The sequence below is a fragment of the Palaemon carinicauda genome, chromosome 3, assembly GCF_036898095.1.
Source record: "Palaemon carinicauda isolate YSFRI2023 chromosome 3, ASM3689809v2, whole genome shotgun sequence".
In the NCBI taxonomy this organism is placed as follows: Eukaryota; Metazoa; Arthropoda; class Malacostraca; order Decapoda; family Palaemonidae; genus Palaemon; species Palaemon carinicauda.
The window spans coordinates 61,324,706-61,349,020 of NC_090727.1; the positions used below are offsets into that span (position 1 = coordinate 61,324,706).

At 47.4% G+C, this 24,315-nt stretch overlaps 1 protein-coding gene across 1 annotated transcript in view; it reads left to right on the top strand.

The window, feature by feature from the left end:
* LOC137638306 (uncharacterized protein CG43867-like) overlaps nucleotides 1-24,315 on the top strand; it is a 183,059-nt gene that overhangs the window by 97,487 nt on the left and 61,257 nt on the right. Inside the window, 3 exon segments of the mRNA XM_068370367.1 lie at nucleotides 4,040-4,145; nucleotides 14,627-14,739; nucleotides 16,305-16,514. Of these exon segments, the coding sequence (XP_068226468.1) occupies nucleotides 4,040-4,145; nucleotides 14,627-14,739; nucleotides 16,305-16,514 (429 nt within the window).

Here is a 24,315-nt window from a genome sequence, read left to right on the forward strand (position 1 = left end):
GGGAAGCAAGGTTCGCACCTGCGAGACGGTAAGCATGTGAAACCTGTCGCATTGAATGGACAAGTTTAGTCGGGACAGATCGAGGATGACCCTCCGGCTGTCGGAGTCTTTCTTCGGGACGCTGAATAAGCGACCTTGAAACTTCAGATGTTTCGTTTCCTTGATCGCGTTCTTGCGAAGAAGATCTTGGGTAAACAGAAATAGGTCCGGTGTCGAGGGTTGATGGAATTTGTTCGGTGGAGGAGGCCCTTCTATCCAACTCCACCCCAAGCCCTTGGAAATTATGCTGAAGGCCCAAGGACTGAACCTCCAGCGACTCCGGAACGCATAAAGTCTCCCTCCTACCTGAAGATCTTCAGTAGTTGGAGGTTTTACTGCCTCGGCCACCACGTGACCCCTTTCCACGGGAGAAGTATCTCCCTTTGCCTCTGTTCTGAAAAGAACCTCTCGAACCGAGGCCCTTGCCTCGTTGGTATCCTTGAGGGGAAACCTGGGACTCATAGACTGGGTTATAAACAGGAGAGGTGAACGAGTTCGAGGCCACTTGGCTTTCAGGAACGAGGACATATTTCTCTTGGGGCTGAGACTTGGAGGTGGAGGGCTGGATGCCCTGAGTGACCGGGACCGACTGGACTACCTGAAGAGGTTGGCGGAATTGAGTAGAGCTATAAGGGCGCAGCCTCTTCCTGCCCCGGGAGTGAATGCTCGATTGTTCGAACTTCCGTTTGGGAGTGAGGCCCCAACGGACCTTAAGGCTCTGGTTTACTCTGGCAGCTTCGCTCAATACTGAGTTGACCATGTCCTCCGGGAACAGGTCCGGACCCCAAGCGGAGGCTTTAATGAGCTTATTCGGCTCATGGCGGATAGTAGCCTCTGATAAGACATGCCTACGGCAACGTCTTTTGGCCACCAAGAAGTCATAGCAATCTGCTAACAAAGATTGCAGGGTGGCTTTAGTCATAACCTTAAAGGCGTGTTCCTCGTCATAGTTAAGAGAAAACATCTCCGCCATAGTCGAGACGTTGAGGCTCCGGCTAAACCTAGACCGGGACTCGAATTCGAGTCGGATTAAGGTTTCAGGTAGTCTTGGGAGGCGTTCGCTGAATTGTGTCGACGCACAGTCAGCGGATAGCTTACCAGAAGTGAATGTTGATTGGATGTTAAGCCAACATTCATTATCTGATGGGAGCAGAAGAGATGTAGGATCTGTCTCCCGGAGTTGTGGCAAAGGTTTGTCTTCGGCCACTGCCTGAAGGGCTAAGTCAACCATTTTGGTGACGCAAGGAGTAGGGGTCTGTTCGTCCACAAGAAACATGGTGTAAGTACTCTTGGGGGGGGGGGTTCAGCATGGTGTTTGTACAACCCCACTCGTCTAAGGTTCTAACCCAAACAGACTGAGCCTGTTCCTTCGGAAAGATAACGGTCTCCTTAGGGACCTTATCTAGCCGGACAAGAGCCTCTTTCGTTAGCCGGGCGAAGCCGGGGAAAGTGAATTGAAGGCCGGGAGGGAAGAACTCAAAATCTTCAATGGGCCGGGTCCCAAAACCCTCAATGGTTAACATCCCGTCCGTGAAAGGGCAGTGGAGCGCCATTTTCCACGGGTTGTTCTTCGTGAAAGACGGGAGTTTTGAGGCGTCCGGGATGAGGAACTGCTGTTGTTGAGGCAGTCCTCCTTCCAGGGTGTCTAGTCTCCTGGTGACGGCAGAAAGCATAGAGCTAATCTGCTCTGAAACAACCCTCGTCATCATATTGGTGAGAGTCACCGGGTCGAGGTTGGTCGTGGCAACTGAGGGGGATGACTGCACTCCCGGGTCCTGAGACATAGGGGCGGTGCTAGCCGAGCCAGTAGGGGCTCTGGGGAGGGGAGCCTTATTGGGCTTGGATGATTTAGGTAGTGTGGGATTCTTACGAGTCCTCACTAATGGTCTCTTCTGAGATTTGACCTTGGGAGGAACCGGGTGCGATCTCGGGGTGGATTCGCGGTTCCCTTCAAAACCTAAAAAGGAAGAATTATTAGAAGTTGAAGAAGAGGAGGGGCTAAGAAGAGAGGTCTTAGCGCCGGACCCACCTGCCTCACCTACCACCTTACCTGTTTCCGATTCGTCTAAAACCATGGGCTCTATGTCTAAGTTCAGAGCCGCAACATTGTCTTCAATGGGGTCCGGGTCGTCAGCGATGTCCGTATCCTGAACCAAATTGAGTTCCACAGTCTCTGCAATGTCGGCAATTATAGGGGCCGCCACTTCCTTAGGCACTGCTGCCGAAGATTTTGCGTTTGGGTAGATGAGATTACAATAGTCTTCGGAGAGGACGTAGGGCTTCTTGGCCTTAACGTTACGGGCGAAGCCGCCTACCCACACTTTCAAAGTGGCTCTTGCTGAGGTCTTAGCCGCCTGGGAACTCTGAAAGGACGGGGATAAGGTTAGCAAACCTGAGGGACAAACTGATGAATGAAACCGAAGATTCATAACAGAAGGCAAAGGGATGTAAATACAAAAACGACTGAAAGAGGCTCATCGAATCTGAAGAGAGGGTGGTGATAAGGTCATAACAGACAAGGCAGTTGTCGGGGTGCCATACAACAATATCGTCCATCTGAATCCCACAGTCAGCGTGGGATCGACAGACCGCATGTCCGCAAGGATGTTGAAGGACGGCCGCGCAGGCTGTCATCCGGCAACGGACCACCTGTAAAAGGAATAGTCTATGAGCATCTACTAGTATCTCTAGAAGGGGTCCCGGAGGATCCGGGACCTGCCAATAAAATAAAATGTATAGCCTTAGACTAAACATGCAGAGAACTGAGACTATTCCAAGAGGAACCCGGCAGAGGCGGGGATGAAAAAGGATGCAAAAAAACAGGGATGAATAATGATAATCATAAATAGTTCCGGTGCCCCAGGGGCCGGAGAACAGGGCTGATAAAGTAAACTTAAAGTAACTTGAAGTAAACTTAAAGTAACTTAAGATACATCCTTAAAATACATAAATAGAGAACTCCAATTATGATCTATAAACTAATGTCTGAATGGAATAGGGCTCCCGGAGGGAGGGTAGGAATCAAAAACTGTGTCAGTGTCAACAGATCCTGTAGAGTTATAAGCCCGGAGGCTCCAATGTCTGATGACGGGAGGGTACAACGGGGGAACGCTGGGGGAGCCAGTGGAACCCCCAACTACCCTACCGGAGGTACCGGGACGAAGGTAATGATCCATGTAGAATATAATGATGTGGGATATTAATAAGTCCTATATGGACGATAATGGCAGGAGGTACCGTAGGATGGGAACACTCCTAATATAGAAGTGCTCATTCTTACAACCATAGCTAAAAGCAAAGGCTACACCAAGAAGGTGTAGGAATACCGACTAATCACGTGTGATAGTCCCCGGTGGTCCCGGCCCTCCCCCTCCCCCGACCGATGGCCAATCTTGAGAATCTGCCATCGATGCGTAAAAAAGGTAAAAATCCAAGGGTACACACGAGAAAAAACACAATGGACTGAATAGGAACTGGTGCTAGAAAGGAGTGATGGGCAAGCGTGGGTAGAGTTAGTAGTACTGATCTGCGCAGCAGGGGAGGTTGAACCGCACCTCACTATTGAGGGATTTCGAAGAGGAGAAGTCTAAATGGTACGAGACCTCTGGTATTTCGCCCCAGTTTATACCGACACCATTAGGTGAGCGAGCTAGTTCAACCTAGCATTCCTATACATTTTTTCTCTGGTAATATTAGCAGTTATATTCCTTAGAAATGGTGCAATAGGAGCATTTCACTGGCCGGCACAGGTTGAGCCCAGAAATAATAATAATAATAATAATAATAATAATAATAATAATAATAATAATAATAATAATAATTAATTATATTACATAAATTTGGCTTGTAGCATAATTTTTTCTTACTCAAGTTAGATGGTAGTTTTGACATTTGATATATCAAATTTAGGCCATTGTATGTTTGTCAGCAGAGAAGATTTATCATGCAAATTGTGCAACTCGTTGAATGACATAGTAATTGATTTAATTTTACCCTTCAGGATAGTTGGTTGTACCATTTGACTGTCGTCTCAGGTGGTGGACCGAATGCGGGGACCCAATATGAACAGTTAGTTCAGAAACTCATGGAGTTGGATGGAGATCCTAGTGAGTATATTGTCTTTGATCTACAGTGTACATGTATTCTTACTGGTGGTATGAGTTCCTTGAATTGAGTACTGGAAAATGAAGTTAAAAAAGAAGCTCTTCATCACTTTGGATTGCGTACTCTTCATGTTTTGGGGCAAAATTAGGCAGAGTTGAAAAGCTTGAAATCTTTTTATCTAGTTAACCCTTTTACCCCCAAAGGACGTACTGGTATGTTTCACAAAACTCATCCCTTTAGCCCCATGGACGTACCGGTACATCCTTGCAAAAAAACTGCTATTTACATTTTTTTTTTTTTGCATAGAAACTTCAGGCATTTTCCAAGAGAATGAGACCAACCTGACCTCTCTATGATGAAAATTAAGGCTGTTAGAGCAATTTAAAAAAAAGTATACTGCAAAATGTGCTTGAAAAGAAATAACCCCTGGGTATTAAGGGTTGGAAAGTTCCAAATAGCCTGGGGGTAAAAGGGTTAACATTTGCTTTTGAAAGGAGTGTCTCAACTTTCAAAGTTAACTTTTCCATGAGTAAACCGGTGTTAACTGAAAATAGTTTCTTTGTTATTGTGTATAGTATAAAAAAAATTACGTTTTAAATGCTTTACAAAAAAGACTATTCACTTTTTGTCCATGCCATTATACCTGACCAGTAGTGGTATGAATATCAGAGTATAGGTGTATTATATAAAGCATGTAAAATAAGATAACCCTTTATATGGCATCACACACTCTTTAACATACTATATGTGATAGGTTAAAGTCATTTACAAAGTGATAGTCTTGTTTCGTCTTATCTGCATTTTATTTAATCGATATTATTGGGCTTTTTATTAGTTTTACTTTTCTGTACTTGTTTTCATAAGTGTGATTTTTTATATGATATATTTTTGGGAAAGGCTTATGTGTTCATTTTTTGTTAGTGTTAGTGGGACTGGCTAAGGAATATACTTACGTAGAAAACAAGAAATTGTAGTGAAAGAAGAAAAGGGTTTGACCCAATAGTAGGCAATAAAATCTTTTGTAAATGTTGAGTAAATTTAAGATTCAGAGGAAATTCAAGTATGATAGTGAAGTATTCAAAGCCTTACCAATCTTTGAACTAATTTATTTCTAATAATAATTGTAAATGCTGTGCATAACCATTGCCTTTAGGCAGAAGTGAAATTATTTTAAGTAATACATTTAGTGGGGGTGGTGGCGGGGGCCAGTAGCTGTAGTGAACGACACCTCGTAGTAACGGGGGATTTTGAGGAGGGAGAAGTACAATTGGAGAGGGATCTCTGGCAGTAGTATCACTCGCCCCAGTTTTAATACCGACACCCTTTAGGGGAGGGCAAGCTGGATATATTCCTAGCATTCCATGCAACTTACTTCTCTGGTATATTTAGCAGTATTTATAACTTTGAAATGGTGCTTTAAGGAGCATTTCACAGGGCGACACGGGTTCCTCGCCCAGAAATAGATTTTTCTTTCGTCAAAATCCCTTTTTTAAGTTCATGTAATTTTAATTTGCTCCGTAACCGAAATACAAACCACGCTATTTACAATGGGTTTACCTTTTAGCGCAGCTGAAATGGCGAGCCATTAGAATTTAACGAGGGTGTATTACCCCCGCGCTAGTTAGCGGGGGGTAGGGGAGTGGTAGCTAGCTACCCCTCCCCCCCTCACACACAGGTGAACTGGCTCGGACTGGGACAGACGTCTCTGTCTTGGTCCTTGCTTGGCAGCCATTGTTTGTTTTGTCTTTACTTGATCACTTACTTTTCTTTTACTCAATATATATGTAAACATGTTTTCATGTTTGTATATATATCTGAGTATAGAAATCAGTAAATTTCCTTTTCAGAGTTGTGTGTGTAGTGTACGATATCTCCGTGGAGTCCTTGGCAGTTAGGCCACCACGGCGTAATTTTATGGGTTGTGATCGAGTTTGACTTCGGTCTTTCTCTCTCTCTCTCTTGAGGTCGTTCACCCTTTTACTACGTTTTACTACGCCCCTTGTAGCTTCCTTCCCGTGTGGGGAGGGTTGCTACGCCTTACGTTTTGTCTCAAAATTAGTTTATGAATCTAATTGTAGTTGTTAATTTTTCAGCTTGTAGAACGATTCCTTTCGGGGTTTTCGTTCTTTCTTTAGTGTTCATTCATTTTTAAATTACATAATTACATAGTTTCATAATTATAATTGTTATAATTCTGTTTTGGTTACAGCTCTCCTTCCGTGAGTGTAAGTGGTTGTGAGGGCACGTGCCTGTTGTGTAATTCTTGTTTCCTTTCCCTCGGGATTCCTCTTCGGAGCCTTCCCGGGGGAATGAATGTGTACTAATGATTTTTGTTTTATTTTTTTACAGTACCGATCTGGTTCGTTTCTGTAATATGGCAACGGTGTGAGCTGTCTTGTTGAGGCCTGGGGATTCGGCTGTTGCTGCCTCCCCTTTGGATTTTCGTCAGGGGCGTGTCTCCTTCTACTGGAAGTACTCCCGTGACAATTGACAGCTCTCCAGTTCATTTTAGAACTCTCAGGAGGCTTGCCTCCTTGGGTGGGTAACTTTCCTTCTGAGGGAAGTTTTTCCTGTCCAGGCTTGAGTTTTTCTCCTTTTGGGGGGTTCTTCTCTTGCCTTTTTTTTGTGCGACTATGCTCTAGGTGCTGAGCGGTCACACCTGCAGTTTCGCTCAAGGGGCTGGGAAACTGCAGGAGCCCCTCTTCGGAGGATTGCTCCTTTTAGGTCACTGGCTGATCAGTCTCTTCTACGAAGTGTTTCTCTTTCGTTCGCGAGAGAGTACTCTCATAGAGACTCCTCTTCGGAGGATTCTTCTGCTGCTGTTGCTGTTGGCCTCCTTCGCCGTAAGGCTCACCGTCCGCCTCGTCGTAAGGGCCTCTCATCACCCTATAAGGGTGCTAAGAGGCGCCTTTTTGAATCTCCGTTTGCAGCCTACAACTCCTTCTTGATCTTCCGCCCTGGTGCAGATGGACAGCAGTCTGACCTCGTCTTCCGACGGGCAACGGTCTTCCCGACGGGCAACGGTCTTCCCGACGGACAACGGTCTTCCGACGGACATCAGTCTCCCGGCGGACAGGCAACGGTCTTCCGACGGATATCTGTCTCCCAACGGACAACGATCCCTTCGGGGCAAAGGGTTGCCTCCCACGGGGGTTATTCCCTTGCGTGTCAGGGTTCCCCTGCGCGCCCTTCTGCTGTGTTTGCTCCTGCTCAGTGTTAGCGCACAGGCGCTCTCCTGCTCATCAGCGCTTCCTGATCGCTAGCGCTCTCCTGTTCGCCAGCGCTCTCCTGTTCGTCAGGGCTCTCCTGTTCGTCAGCGCTCTCATGATGATCATCTCGGCTGTTCCTGTTGGTTCCTGTTACGCGCCCTGTCCGCCCACGTTCGCCCTCGCGATCTAGAACTTCGGTTCAGGTCTGGGTCAAGGACTCTTCTTCTATGCGCAGGCTTCCACGCGTTGCCTTCTGCTCGTCAGCGATCATCAGCTCGCCAGCGACCTTAGATGCGTTAACGTTCACCTGCTCGCCAGCGATCTCCTACGCGTCAACGATCGCCATCGATCTGCCACGCGTGTCAGTTCCCCTGACCACCATCAGTAGCGATCTTGCGCTCGCCTGCTGTGGACCACGATCTCCGGTAGCTGAGTCTTGCCGTAGATCTTCCTCCTGCTCGCCAGCGCTCACCTTTTCTTCTGTCCTTCTGTGCACCAGCTTTCTTCATTTGCCAGCGCACATCTGCGCGCCCTTCTTTGCCACGCATCATGGGCACCAACAGTTTCCTGACCGTCTAGGATCGCCTGATTAACAGCTGGCTTCAGCGCTCACCTTCCAGATGCACCTGCGCGCCTTCTGTTAGCGCGATGAGCGCTAACCATCACTAGTCTCTCTCGCGTTGGCAATCGCCTACGCGCCCGCGCGATTCTTCATCTGCTCGCTAGCGTTTTGTTAACGCACCACCGCTCGCCAACGCGCCGTCGCTTGCCGACGCGCCATCGCTTCCCAACGCTCCGTTACTCTCCTGCGGGCTATCGCCTCGCCAGAACGCGCCATCGCTTGCCGACGCGTCATCGGTCTCCCGACCGCCTGTGCTCACCCGCGCGCCCACGTGCCTGCGCGGCCACACGCCCACGTTCCTCCGCGACCGCACGCCCACGTGCCTGCTCGTCTACGCTCATGCGCGACCGCGCACATGCTCTCCAATGTTCGCCCGCGCGCGAACCAACGATATTCCGTCGCGCGAACGGACGGTGTTCCGTCGCGCGGACCGACGGGGTTCCGTCGCGCGGACCGACATCTCGGCTGTTCCTGTTGGTTCCTGTTACGCGCCCTGTCCGCCCATGTTCGCCCTCGCGATCTAGAACTTCGGTTCAGGTCTGGGTCAAGGACTCTTCTTCTATGTGCAGGCTTCCACGCGTTGCCTTCTGCTCGTCAGCGATCATCAGCTCGCCAGCGACCTTAGATGCGTTAACGTTCACCTGCTCGCCAGCGATCTCCTACGCGTCAACGATCGCCATCGATCTGCCACGCGTGTCAGTTCCCCTGACCACCATCAGTAGCGATCTTGCGCTCGCCTGCTGTGGACCACGATCTCCGGTAGCTGAGTCTTGCCGTAGATCTTCCTCCTGCTCGCCAGCGCTCACCTTTTCTTCTGTCCTTCTGTGCACCAGCTTTCTTCATTTGCCAGCGCACATCTGCGCGCCCTTCTTTGCCACGCATCATGGGCACCAACAGTTTCCTGACCGTCTAGGATCGCCTGATTAACAGCTGGCTTCAGCGCTCACCTTCCAGATGCACCTGCGCGCCTTCTGTTAGCGCGATGAGCGCTAACCATCACTAGTCTCTCTCGCGTTGGCAATCGCCTACGCGCCCGCGCGATTCTTCATCTGCTCGCTAGCGTTTTGTTAATGCACCACCGCTCGCCAACGCGCCATCGCTTGCCAACGCTCCGTTACTCTCCTGCGGGCTATCGCCTCGCCAGAACGCGCCATCGCTCGTCAACGCGCCATCGCTTGCCGACGCGTCATCGGTCTCCCGACCGCCTGTGCTCACCCGCGCGCCCACGTGCCTGCGCGGCCACACGCCCACGTTCCTCCGCGACCGCACGCCCACGTGCCTGCTCGTCTACGCTCATGCGCGACCGCGCACATGCTCTCCAATGTTCGCCCGCACGCGAACCAACGATATTCCGTCGCGCGAACGGACGGTGTTCCGTCGCGCGGACCGACGGTGTTCCGTCGCGCGGACCGACGGGGTTCCGTCGCGCGGACCGACGGGGTTCCGTCGCGCGGACCGACGGGGTTCCGTCGCGCGGACCGACGGGGTTCCGTCGCGCGAACCGACAGTGTCGGCTTAATTCTTGCAGTATCCATTGCTCGCCTATGGGTTATCGCTCGCCGACCACCAGCTCTCGCCCTTCCTACCACGCTCGCCCTCCTGCGCTCCTTCGCTCACCTTCGTTTGCGTTCCTGCGTGATCGCGCATGGGCGCTTCCACGTTCACCCACGCGCAAATCATTGATTTACCATCGCGCGAGCTCCAGGGCGATTGCGACCACGATTCCCATTGGGGTTTTCGCAGCATGGCCAGCCTGGCGAGTTCTTCTGGAGCGTATTTCCAGAACACGACCTCACCCCGTAACGCAGAGCATGGCACATGCAAGAATAAGAAGAATCTTCAGGGAGGTCTGAGCATCACTCCTCTTTCCAGAACCTGGGTTAGCCCTTCCCCGTCATTCCCTGAAAGGATTTTTGGCGGGGGGCTTTCCGTTCGAGATTTCTCCATCGGCCAAGGGGTGACTGCTTACCCCTTCCTCTTCTCCATCTCGTGTAAGGGGCTTATCAGGTCCTTTCCCTCCTCGGTTACGGCCCGAGGTTTGGTTCAAGGAAGCTACAGGAAGGTCATGGGTACTTTCCTCCTCTCGGGCTCAGGCACCTTGGCGTTTCGTCGTTAAGTATCTAACTTGCGGGCAAGCTCGATGTTGGACCATCTGGACGCGCTGACCGATGGCTTCCTTTCGGGTGTCTCATCCGTGGATGTCGACAACCTCAGACACCCTTCCATCTTTGAGAAGAGTTTGTTTGTGCCCAAGGACAGAGACATAGACAGCGGCTGTGCGGAGGAAGTCGACTTCCGTTTTCACTCCTCCAAGGCGCTTTCTTCCAGACTCTGCAGGGCTCCAGCGCCTTTTTCTTTCAACCACGTCGGCCTAAGTTATCGGCTACGACAACTGAGACAAGGTGTCCAATTGCAGTTCCTCCTGTCAGGAACAGATGGCATGGGAGGCTCCCCCGGGGGGGGCATAGTCCTAGAGGGAGCGGCAGAGTTCACGAACTCTAGGATTGGCACCCCCCCCTTGTAGGTTTCACGCTGGGAGTATGCCTAAGGTTACTCATCCGGATGACAGCTTCCCGATGTCCATTCCCGCACGATCTCTGTGATCAGCCAAGGATATCGCGCCTGCCGTCTCTGTCAGCGAATTCAGTGTCTCTGAACCTCTATGCCATAGGGTCGGCAAGAGTTTGCCCGTTTGGGCAGAATGATCCATACCTTAGGAGAAGATCCTCCATAGGATCATCGACGGCTTCACCCCCGGCTTCTTCAGTCGATCCTTTTTTGTAAGGAAGTATCTGAGATGGGAGTTCCGTAGTCGACCTCTCAGTCCTGATCAAGTTTGTCGAACAAACTTCGTCCAGCGTGGAACAGCAGAATCGATCAGACTGGTAACGAGGCGACAGGACTCCTTAAACCCTGGATCGGAAGGACGGGTACTTTCAGTTTCCATTCCATCCACCTTCCAGGAAGCTCGTGGAATTCAGCCTAGACTGCAGGTATTCCTGCTTAAGATGCAGTGTGGCGATCCCGCCGTGGCATCGCAGGTTTTTTTTCCCCAGAGAACTCTCCCTGCTTTCTTCATGGCCGCTCAGGTGCAGGCTTCCGCCTCCTTCACTTTTTGGAGGTCTGGTCAACTCCGGTAGGCTCGGGTTCGACCTTCTTCAGCGCCGGGACAAGTTTCCGGATGCTTACCATGAGTGGGGGTTCATGGTATTTTGCTAGGAGCCTTCTCTTCTTCTGCCTCAACATCTGGTGTATCTAGCCATGATATTGAGTCAACGGCCTTACCACGTTGGAAACCCCACTTCTCGTCCGTCCAGCGAGGTTAAGCAACGTCGGTTCTGGTCGGTACTTGGATGGGTGATCACCTGTGGACGCCAGATTCTGTTGCCTCCTCCTCCGAGCCTTCCCTTCAGTTGACTGTGGCAAGGCTGAGGAGAGTCGCAGTACCTGTTCTCAGTCAAGCAGAGCTTTCAGCCCTACCTTGGAACGTTTCCTAGTTCTCCTTTCCTCATTGACCCGTCTATAGTTCCGAACGGTCGCCTCAGGATAAGTTCCATGTGGGGCGGTCCAAGTTCCGGTGGTGTCAGGCAACGATTAACCGGACTTTCTGACCCCTATGGGACCAGCGGAACTATTAGACCTGCAATGGGTGTTGACCTATGGAACCTGTTGATGGGAGTGGATTTTTTCGTCCTTTCCCCACATTCTTGATGCTGTTCTCGGACTCGTCAAAGAAAAAGGGGGGGGGGGGGGGCCTGTTCCGTTCCAGGCCTATGGTCAGGACCTGAAGGATACCTCTCCATCATTCAGGCAGGCTTAGGGGCCGTAGTCTGTCCCCTCTACAGATCCTACAGCTCCTGCCGAGTCGCTCCGTGCGCGTCGACTTCATGATTCTGGCGTGTTCTAGCCAGCAGGGGACGCATTTTCACACCTTCACATCTTGCAGTAGAGATACCAAGATGATTGAGATACTCTCAATACCACCATCGGCTCTCTCTTTCCAGGCAGAGGAATGTTCTCTCCGACTATCCGAGCAGAGCATCGTAGAGAGAGAGTACCTGGGGGTCTTTGGCCTTGAGTAACCAGCAAGTCCTGGTCTGGGGGACCTGATCGCGACAGCTTGGAACCTCAAGCTTCCGCTGTTCCTCCCCCCAGTCTCAGACCCCGAGACTGGCAAGATGCATTCCGGTGATGGTGGTACAACTTCGACGCCTGCGTCTTCCCTCCTTTTTGTCTGTGGAGAATGGGTCTCAACAAGACCAGGTTGTCTGTCAACCTTTCAATGGGAGAGCTCCACTGGGACTATGGGCAGAACGGTTTCTGGACCCTCTGCTTCCCCTGACGGAACTCCCGGGAGAGCTGCTCCCACGGCACAGACTACTCAAACAACCACACTGCAACATCTTTCAAGAGCCGGGGCGTCGCTTCGGCTTCATGCCTGGAGACACTACGCCTCCTCCTCAAGAAGAGACAACCCGCTACAGTCGCGGGACAGAGGTCTCGTCACCTGTGATAGTCATCTGCAGGGGTCTTCCAGGCGAAGTGAAGAGTCTTCGGTGGTTGGTGCCGTGGGAGATATACCTCTTCCCCTGAGGCCTCTTCTCCAGCAATAACGATCTTATTGCCTTTCGGCGGGAGGAAACTCCTTTCCGCTCTCGGCAATGAAGCCTGTCGCTCAGCCTTTCCCTGACCTTCAGGCTTAAAGGAATAACTTTTTCCTTCCCGCTGGATCTTTCCTCGCTCATGCGAAGCTACGAACGTCCCTGCCCTAGTCGGAGTGAGACCTCCAACTTGGAGCATGGCTCGGACATTTTAGTCCCTTAAGAGATCTTCTCAAGACCCTTTACGACAGGCCTCTGATTGTATTCCGTCTTGGGTCTCCTGCTCACTCTGGCCGCGGCCAGTGGGTAAGCAATCTTCTTGGTCTCGTACGACTCCGCCCTTTCTAAGGAAGGGGGGAAGGCAACATTCAGGTTCGCTCCTGAGTTGTTGGCTAGACTCAGAATCTTGGGGTCCCGGCCCTTCGGTCCAATTCCTTCAAGATTTTGAGTCTCCATTCTGTATCTGATGTCCCAAAACCTTCTCCTTCTTGCCAGTAAAGGAATCGAGGGGTTAGCTTTGGGAACAGCTGCAGTTTGTCCTCAGTTGCAGCCGATCTGGGAGCACAAGGAGGACATGGGGGAGAGTCACCAGTATACCTCTTCAGCTCGGACTCAAGGACATTCATCTCGACCTGTCTCCAGACCCTCCCCCGCCACATCGCCCTACAGCACGATGTTGGATACATCGCAACGTCCCTCGCCTTCGAGTAATACTACTCTGTGACGCAGGTGCTACAAGCTGGAGTCTGGAAGCGTCTAATGACCTTCGCAGCCCGCTTCCTGCAGGGCGTGACCCACAAGAGTTTCGATACGTTTTCTATCGCTCTGTCCTTTTTGGACAGGTAGCAGAAGGTTGAGGGCATTGTTATCAGGTTTTAGTCTGCATGAACGAAAGAAGTATGTCTGGCCCTTACTTCTTTCTTCATCATCCCCTCTACGGGGAAGCAGTATCCTGGTCTCTGCATAGCTGACCTCGAACCTCTGCAGGTAAAACATGCTTCCTTGTGTTCCGAGTATTGAGTCAATACTGTCGCGTCCCCCATACCCTGACGAGGTGGTATTGGGAACGTCCTAACCCAGAGTTCCTTCTGGAACTCCAGGTCATCTGCCTAGGACGGGTCACACTTCTTCCTTCACACGCAAGCTTATGTAGGCCACACGGTTCCTTGCGGAGCAAGGAACTTGTGAGGTGCAGGGACTCCTTTTCTCGAGTGCGACTCACTCGGATTCTGAGTCCCCGGGTAAAGCCAAAGCCAGTATTGCGGGGACTTTCCACCCTACCTAAGGGGTAAGTCACCCAATGTAAATAGCGTGGTTTGTATTTCGGTTACGGAACAAATGACAAATTCGAAGATAATTTGTATTTTTCCTAACCATACAAACCTTAGCTATTTACACATATTTGCCCGCCAGCCCTGTCCCCCAAGACAAGTCCTACCTCTAAGTGAAAGTGAGCATTCACCTGTGGAGGGGGAGGGGTAGCTAGCTACCACTCCCCTACCCCCCGCTAACTAGCGCGGGGGTAATACACCCTCGTTAAATTCTAATGGCTCGCCATTTCAGCTGCGCTAAAATGTAAACCCAATGTAAATAGCTAAGGTTTGTATGGTTAGGAAAAATACAAATTATCTTCGAATTTGTCATTTTTATTATAAGAAATTCAAGAGATTACTATTCGTTTATGTAGATTTTGGTAGTAGCCCCTCTTTAAGGTATGTTTGGTTGAAAACAATGGCTGCCTCAGTAGCAATAATTTTGCACTCTATCTTCTCGATAGCTCTGATAACCTTCTTTTCTGTATTACTGCATTCTGCCAGTAATTGAGCAGGAATGATTTTTGCTTAATTACTTGCAGAACACAGTAATAAAGATTATCTGAGCTATCGAGAAGATAGACTGCAAAACTAATGCTACTGAGGCAGCTATTGCTTTTCAACCAAACAAATTCTTTTATGTATAATTTATGCCATTATAGGGTTTGATATGTCATTAAGGTGTAGTGTTTCGATGCAGATTAGTATATAGATGTAATTTTACTCTAAATATTTCAGACTGTGTTCTTTGGCGTCATCCATTGTTGCTGCATAGTAAAGACCCCATTACATCTCCTCTTACATCTCTCCCGTCCTCCCAGCTTCAAGCTGAGGCTATTAAACTCTTTAAGGTAACTTGATGTTGCAATGTTGACCATCTTCAACATTTTTGGGGAAAATTTGTTTTCACCGTGTGTGTTGCTGACATAGTACTTTTTCAAATACAATTATGTTTGGCCAATGATAGTAAAGTACAAGTTTTTGATGATAGATTAGGAAATTTTTTAAAAGTGGCTAAAAACATTTGATAGAGGAAAAACATTTTAACCACCAAAACAATGATCTTCCATCATGAGAGTCTGTTGATTTGTCTCCTTTATTATACTTTTGAGTTCAATTTTGTAGATCTATTTTATGTTTAAAATAGAGGAACATGATTTGGCCAAAGATTAAAAACAGTTTCATTCTTAAAATCACTTATTTCTATAGTCACACGGCATTTATTTTGCCTCTCTCTTGAACCTGGCTTAATTGTCATCTACCCTGAAACTAAAGAATCTGCAATTTTTTCATCTCGTAATAGTCCTACCGTTCTATTGAGTTTTTGAAATCATATGGCGGTACATGGTAATACTGTACTACCACATGGGTAACCGTACCCTTAGACTTACAGTTTTCTCGCTGCACTGTTATGATAATGCATAGTCACCCTATTCAAATTGTGATTTAGTCTCAAGATAAAAAGCTCGATTTTTATAATAAAGCACATGTTGTTTTCTCGTTTTACTTTGTCTTCTTATGAGTTGTTCAAGTGGTTTATTACTGGCCGATAATTATCCTCAACCTAATTGTATCTGAATAACTTGTGAAGAATGTATTTTCCTCACTACTCATATAAGGGAATACCTTTAGTTAGTACAGTCGGTTATCATTATGAGCTATTTGTTAGTCAGTGAAAATGCCTGCACGTGCCTAAAGTTTGGATATGAAATTAATTTCTCCCATAAGAGTACGTGGGCCAGTATGTCGAATGTAGACCTCAAGTCCCCAACTTTTATATATTCCAACTAAAACTATATTTTACCAGAAATGAATAACTATTAACTATGCTTTATTATATTTAATAACCCTGAATTTTAAGTGAAATTAACATCAGTATATTGTGAATTGTGAACTATATCAAGTTTTTGGATGACTTATGTATAGGATTTCTCAAAAATGACTATAGCAGTTTACATAGATCCCATATTGTTCATATTTAACTTTTCTTTTTTATTGTTGCTATGTAGTATGTTTACATGTTATGTAATGTTGACTTGGATGTATTCTGTAGAGGGCTTATTGTCACATCATTCCAACCATTCAATACGTCTGCCTTTTTATGCTGTAAAAGTGTGAAATTTTATAATTCATTTTGATTATACAGTACAGTATAAAGTAGTGAATCTTGATAGCCTGATTTCAAGATCATTATGAAGTTTTGGACACCCTAGAATTTGCCCTTTGATCTTGCTTCGCAGAGCAATATTTGTCTTGTAATTCTCATGATTTTTCTCATTGATGTTATATTTTAGTTATTAACATGTAAAGAATATATAACATTGTACTGTTTAGATGAATGACTGCCTTATGATTATTGAGTAAGCTTCATCGAAATAAATTTCATTATTAAGATTCTGTTTTTATTCTCTTTCAGTCATGTCAGTTGTACACTTCTGTATTGATGGATTCATCAGGTATTGACTACCACGTGGTGTTATGTCAAAATGCTCCCCAGCAGTGCCTCACATACCCAGAACTTCAGTCTGAACTCTTCTGTGGATTGATTAAACAAACGTCAAAGCATCTTCAAGCGAAGCCAGGGGTTCAGGTAACGAAGACTCTGAACAAAATCAAGCACTCTCGAGTAAGTGTGTATGCTTTGTGTTGCAACTGTTTGATGGGTCAGCAAAACAATGCATAGAGTATTCACAGTTTTTCTTATTGTTAAAGAGTAATAGTATAGTGCAGATTTTATCGTGTGTGCAATTTCAAGTTTCAGGTATTTGTTTGTGTTGTTTAGTACAAATCGGTAAATTTTTTTACACTAGAAATATCTGGATAAAGTACAGTACAGTATACTGAACTATATTAGGAATAAGACAGATCTCTGCTACAGTTTAATCAAAAGCCTTTTAGACATCATCATCTCCTCTTATGCCTATTGACGCAAAGGGCCCCGGTTAGATTTCGCCAGCCGTCTCTATTTTGAGCTTTTAATTCAATACTTCGCCATTCATCATCTACTTCGCGCTTCATAGTCCTCAGCCATACTTCTAGACATACCTCTCTCGAAATTACAGTCTAGAAGAAATGTTTAAGGATAAGAATGGAGTCTTGATTTACTACCTTTGGTTCTGGATTTAGCGCAAAAGGTAGCCGAAGTTCAAAGTAAAATGTTGATCAATGGCTATTCTGGTCAAATAGATTGCTTCAGATTCCATACTTTTATTGATTAAACCTTCAATTTTTGGTCATCTGCTGGAATGAATTGCTATCTTCATCATTTTTATTCTTTAAAAGCTTAGATCCATTTTCATCTCACCATAATGACATAAACTAGCGTAAAAGGTTTCCATGAAATGGAAAACCGTATGTCAAAAAAGCAAATGGAGCCTTGAAGGAAAAAGGGTATAATCAACACACTGAATAGTAGGAAATATATTTCATCATACATAATAATTACATAATAATCTACACTAATTATAACTGGATTGGACTTTTCTAGAGCAATTAGACCTAAGACTGGGGGTAGGAGATTATAGTGATAAATCTTTGTTATAGTCAAAAGTCAGAACATTGATGTCATGGTTACTATTTGGAACAGGGTAACTAGATATAGCATGTGAGATAATCCTGCAGCCACAAGTATAGACACATAATCTATTCAGAAAAGTAAGATAAAATTGAATGGTGGGACTGTTGGATGCCCCCATCCTTTGTATATAAGAAATTTCAAAACAAAATGAAATAAGATGCCTTAGAGTATCATCGCTTAGGCTGAAATAGTAAAGTTGAAATAACGAAGGAAGAATTTACGATATGCCAGTGAAGCAGATATCTTAAATTCCTATCAGTTTTTCCCCAGAAACTGATATGATGATTTATTTTGATAACTTCCTCCTTCAGGTATTGTCAAAGTACAGTACATTTTTGTTGTGTATAATGTTCACTCCCATGATACAGATCTCTGGTTGCCTATGAATTAACGTAACCTCTTACTAAAGGGCAGGTAATCAGCGTTAACCGAATATCTTTCGTGTGTTTTAGGTTCTATTAATTTTACTTCCGAGTTGAATAATTAAAAGTACATTTGCATTGAACTATTAAAAGTACTTCTGCATTTATGTAATATATATATCACATTGTGTGCATCCACAATAAATACATACAAGCATGCTCCTTCACATACATAATGAAGCACCATGGAGGCACAATCCCTATTCCCTTTTATAGAAATATTTGACATAAGAAAAACTATTGTTTGTTGCCAGGTATGAATGTATCTGAAATTTTCAAAACAATATACAAATCATAATTTTACGTTTCATATTTCTTACCACACGCCGTCTCTGGTTCTTTGTTCAATTATGTGGTGTGAAGAGCATCGGTGACCTTGGATTTTTGGCTCCATTTTCTGGAAATGCATCTAGCAGTTGATCACTCAAATCGGGGAATCCTATTTAACAGGTATTTTATCCTATTTTATAGGTAGTAGGTTGGACAGGGCACCAGCTGCCCATTGAGATACTACTGCTAGAGACTTATGGGGTCCTTTGACTGGCCAGACAGTACTACATTGGATCTTTCTCTCTGGTTACGGTTCTTTCCCTTTGCCTACACAGACACCGAATAGTCTGGCCTATTCTTTACAGATTCTCTTATGTCCTCATACACCTAACAACACTCGAGATTACCAAACAATTCTTCTTCACCCAAGGGGTTAACTACTACCCTGTAATTGTTCAGTGGCTACTTTCCTCTTGGTAAGGGTAGAAGAGACTCTTTAGCTATGGTAAGCAGCTCTTCTAGGAGAAGGACACTCCAAAATCAAACCATTGTTCTCTAGTTTTGGGTAGTGCCATAGCCTCTGTCTTCCACTATCTTGAGTTAGAGTTCTCTTGCTTGAGGGTGCACTCGGGCACACTGTTCTATCTAGTTTCTCTTCCTCATGTTTTGTTAAAGTTTTTATAGTTTATCTAGGAAATATTTATTTCAATGATTTTACTGTTCTTAGAATATTTTATTTTTCCTTGTTTCCTTTCCTCACTGGGCTATTCTCCCTGTTGGGGCCCCTGGGCTTATAGCATCCTGCTTTTCCAACTAGGGTTGTAGCTTAGCATTTAATAATAATAATAATAATAATAACAGACAGCTTCACCATCAGCTCTCTGCTCATTTAAATTTAGATGGGTTTTTTATCCAACTTCATCCCGAGGAAAGGTCCCCTTTTGTTCCTTTGTCTGATGTCGGCTACCCCCAAAATGGGCATAAATGCCTTTGTAAATAGAGAACTTTATTCTTAACCACATTTTCCGAAGAGATGATACGGTTTGTACAGTATACTAAAATAGTATTAATATTGTTAGAACCAACAAATACTGCACGGTTAACTGCACACACACACGTAAAATCAATACAGTCAATGACTTATTATAAAGGCTTTTGCCAGAATTACCTTGCTTACCCATCAAACTATTCCTTCTCATTTTGATGTTCGAGATAAAAATTAATGTCGGTTAAAAAAATGGTAATTTATTTGATTTTGAAGTACTGTGCTGGACTTCAGCAAAAAGTTGGCAAAATGAGATGGTAATTGCTTTTTTTAGTTTTTAAGTTACCCTTAATTTAAGTTAATTTTACTAAGTTGGGGCTGTACTGCTTTAGCAAAAGAATGTGAAGATTTCCATTACCCTCTTACACATTACTGCTTGATGTACTTTATATTTATATAAGATATGTAATGCAATAGTCATGCCATCAGTATTAAGATATAACCTTTTACATATTTCTTAATGAAGATAGTCACTACATTTTTTTTTTCAAAATGTTCAGCTCCTCCACATTTATATTATTTTTTTTTTAGCTTGATGCATTATTAATGTGAATTTTTTTTACACAGTTCTAGTTTAGCATGGTATAGCTTAGTCACATGCCTGATTGTATTTGAGCAGTTTCTAAACTTATGTGTTTATCATGTAGCATTTCGTTTTGCTGATTCTATTTTTCATTTGATTTGGTTTTCACCTTTTATGCACTGTTTTCATGAGCCATTGTAATCGTAAACCCCCTCCTGGCTGAGACATAGAAGTGGTCATTCCTTTGTGCATCTAACCTTGCAAGTGATATGATAAAACCATAACCATAAAGAATTTCTTTCACAGCAGCGTCTATGGGAGAACTTTGTTACTACAGTAATTAAAGGTATGGCTATTTAACAGAACACATGCGTGAAGGATTTTACATATTTACTCGTACAAATATTTGTAACATCAGTAGCAGCTATATACTGTTCTTTAATATATTCTGTTTTTGTTCCGACACAGAGACTTACCTCGAAACACTTTCTTGGGAGGTTACTGGTAACTCCTCTCAGACGACCAGAGTTTTGTGTAGTTTACCCTATCTCCATGTTCTATAGTGTCCTGATTAGCGGGAGAGAACGTGACCTGGGGGCAATGCCCGATGAAGGTCGCGTGGCTTTGAGATTGACCCGGCAGTAAGTTTTCTGGTCGCGTCGTGTGTACACGTCGCTCCTCGTACTCTGTGCGACCCCCTTTGTGTTTGATTCCACGTGCTTCCCACATGGTTAGGATTCCTTAGCGTGTGTTTAGTGCCTTAACCTACGTTCTTTTGAATTCGCTCCCTTGTGTGTTTTAGTGCTTTCCCTTTTGGTTTTCTTGTGTCTACGGCCCTTTGTGTTGTGCTATGGAGCACGCTCGCCGTTGTCCTGGGCCTAGAGCCGGTAAATTGTGCGGGGCTTTTCTGTCCAAGCCCGATGTAAACCCACATACGCTGTGTACCTCGTGTAGGGGTAAAGCATGTTCGCCGTCGGACAAGTGTTCCGAATGTGCCGATTGGACCGAGGTCCAGTGGGTAAAATTCGGCACCAAAAAGAAGAAGACGTCGAAGAGGTCCCCTAGGAAGACTAGCGTATCTTCCCCTGCAACTTCAGCAGGAGAAGGGTCAGGTAGGGTACATCCTTCATCCCCTACCCAGAGTAGGGGACGAGGTAAGTCCAGGGAGAACAAGCAGATGGCTCCGCTTTCCCAAGAGAGGGAATTTGTTGGCGATTCTTCGTTTGCCAAGGCAATTCAGGCGCCCGTAAGTGAGTGTAGTGGGGGTCCGAGGGACGTGGCTCTCTCACATAGGGGCCGCGTCTCGTCGGGGGACCCCATGTGGTCTAATAGGGTCCCATTTTCTTCGTCAGATTACTGGGTGGAAGTTTCAGGGGCATCAGCGACGGAGGGCGCCGTTGGCAGAGGAGAGTCCCCGCAAGAGGATCCATTGGCTTGGGACATACCGAGGACTCCGATGAGGTCCCCACTGGACATGGAGGAAGGCCTAAGCGAGTCCTTCCCCTGCTTGGCAGGCCCGTCGGGGTGGTTGCCGCCGAAGACTTCGCTACAGGAGAGTCTCCCTATTCCAAGAAAACACAGTCACGTGCTAGGTCTCGATACGGGGGTAAGTCTTACTCGTCGGGACGTGACTCTTTGGCTTCTTCAAGCAGTGAACGGCGGAGACGCCAGAGGAGGAAACGAGATCGATCTGTTCGGAGGAACTCCCCTTCGCGGTCTCCCACAGGATCTCGGGACAGGATGAGTCCCCGTTCCCCTCCAACCAAAAGCAGGAGACCAGTCTCCCCGCAAGGGACGTGGGTTTTCGTCCCAAGCAACAACTTGAAAGACTTTTCCAGGTTAATTAGATCGACACCTGAGCGGGCAGGAGACAGTCCTCCTAGAAGGGCCTCCACGTGCCGCGCCAGGGAGTCACCAGATGAGCGGAGGGCCGCGTCTTGCAGGCCTAAGACCCGTCCTGGAGACACTCATTCCGCCCAGCGGAAGGAGCCGTCGTCTAGGATGGGCAGCCTCGACAGGTCTCTCCATCGAGAATCTAGACGGGGACGGACACCTCCGTCGAACTATCTCACGGAGGAGCCCGTTTCGCCGAAAAAGGCCTCGAAGAGGAGAAAGACGGCGGACGTCGAAGGTAAAGGGAACCGAGGGCCCCGTCATCACGGCGGCGACCGTGCTCACGCATCGCCCCATCGGTCGGAAGAAAGGGAGGGCATGTCGTCGGTGACGGAGGACTCCGCGTACAGGAGAGTCCTTGCCTTAATTAGGGGTTATAACAACCTAATAGAAGCTGCCCCTCAGGAGGAAGAACCCTGGACTTCAGGCCTGAACAGGTTCATAGCCATCCCCGCCCAGAAAAAGTCCTCTCTCTCCCTTCCCGAGGCCAGGAACGTGGGGATTGGAAGGACTCGCATCGATAGAGTCATAGCCCGCAATAGCGACTCCTGCAGGGGCCACAGCTCAGCAAAGCTCTTACAGGGTTTGAAGTCGCAAACAAAGTACTACACTTTGGAAAATAGGCCGACCGGTGCTTGCAAGACCGAGGAAACCCTAGACATCCTGTGCCAGGGCATCTCCGACGAAAGGGCATCGTCAGCATCCACCTTCTTCTCCCCGTCCGAGTCGGCAATGATGGAGGAGATGTCTAAGGACTTGGTTAATGTGGCCTCCTGGCTGGATTGGTGGGCCACCACCCTAGTTGGCACCCAGATCCCTACAGACTCCATGGAGCCTGCAAAACGGGAGGCTCTGAATGAGTTGCTGGGGTCAGGTAGCCGCGCCCTTAAATTCCTGACCTTTCAGTCTTTAGCTCTCTCCGCAAACTGGATTCTCCGGAGAAGAGACGCCCTAGTCAAGAACCTTCCCATTAAGATTCCCGACAGGGAAGCGAAAGCCTTGAAGAACTGCTCCGTCTGGGGGGAGCAGCTTATTCCTACAAAGAAGGCGGAAGATGTCGTGGAGAAGTTGGCCAAAAAGAGGGAGCTACCTACCCTGAAGCCACAGACTGCGCGACGCCCCGTCTTCAGGAGGCCAGTGACAGAAGCACCCATGGCCGCGCGTTCCACACCAACTCAAGAAAGGCGGGAACCCTCGTCAGGACAGTGGCCTTCCTCTGCGGTTCCCCCCCGAAGAGGATCCTCCTCTACCCCTCCGACGTATAGGTCTTCATTCTACTCCTCCAGAAGAGGACGGGCAGGCCGTTCCTCCCGTAGGAGATAAGATGGGAGGCCCCCCTCCCCTGCCCAAGCCTCAGGTAGGGGGATGCCTCAGACTCACATGGCAAGCATGGAAGCTCCACGGAGCAGATCCGTGGACAGTAACAGTACTAAGAGAGGGCTACAGGATTCCCTTCGTGGAAGAGCCACCCCCTCTGGTTCCAGCAACACAGGTGGACTGGTTGGTGCCCAAGGACCTGGCGAAGAGAGCAGCGCTGGACGAGGAGGTCACGACAATGCTGCAGAAGGGAGCCTTAGAAGCAGTGAAATTCCCGGGTCCGGGGTTCTACAGCCGCCTGTTCCTAGTGGAAAAAGCGACAGGAGGGTGGAGACCTGTAATAGACCTGTCAGCCCTCAACAAATTTCTCAGGAAAGTAACCTTCAAAATGGACACTCCAAGAACGGTCATGGCATCCTTGAGGGAGGGCGACTTTATGATTTCTATAGACCTCAAGGACGCCTACTTCCAAGTGCCTATTTATCCATCGAGCAGGAAGTTTCTCCGGGTGAAGTGGGGTGCCCAGGTGTTACAATTCAAGGCCCTGTGCTTCGGTCTTTCAACAGCCCCCCAGGTATTCACGAGGGTCTTTACGACGGTCTCCGTATGGGCCCACGAACGGGGCATTCGATTCATCAGATACCTGGACGACTGGCTACTCCTTTCATCCTCAAAGGAAGACTTGAAACAGCAGGGCGAAGATCTTCTACAATTGTGCAAAACCCTGGGCATCGTGGTCAACTTGGAGAAATCGCAGCTAACCCCATCCAACAGGATGACGTACCTGGGAATAGTCCTGGATTCATTACAGGTCAAGGCATTCCCATCCACGGACAGGCTGGACAACCTGGATCGAGTGCTCCTGCCCTTCCTTCTTGGTCGTCCCAGAAGAGCGAAGGATTGGCAGAGGTTGATAGGACACCTGGTGTCCTTAGAGAAGCTGGTACCTCACGGGAGACAGAACCTAAGGGTGGTTCAATGGAACTTAAAAGAACATTGGAACCAGAAAAGTTCCCCGGACATTGTGGTGCCACTCCTTCAGGAGACCAGGAAAGCCTTGGAGTGGTGGCAGGATCGGTCACACACCCTAAGAGGGAGGCCACTATCCTCCCAACCTCTGGAGGTCCTTCTCTTCACGGACGCATCGAAGGAAGGGTGGGGAGCCCATCTCCGGGAAAAGACAGCAAAGGGGACGTGGTCAGAAAGGGAGAAGTCCCTACACATAAATGTCCTGGAAATGAGAACGGTCCAAGAAGCCTGCAACCACTTCGAGGAGGACATGAGAGGGCAATCGGTGGCCCTAATGTCAGACAATGCAACGGTGGTGGCTTACATGAAAAAGGAGGGGGGACTGAGATCAAAGGAGTTGTGCGAACTAGC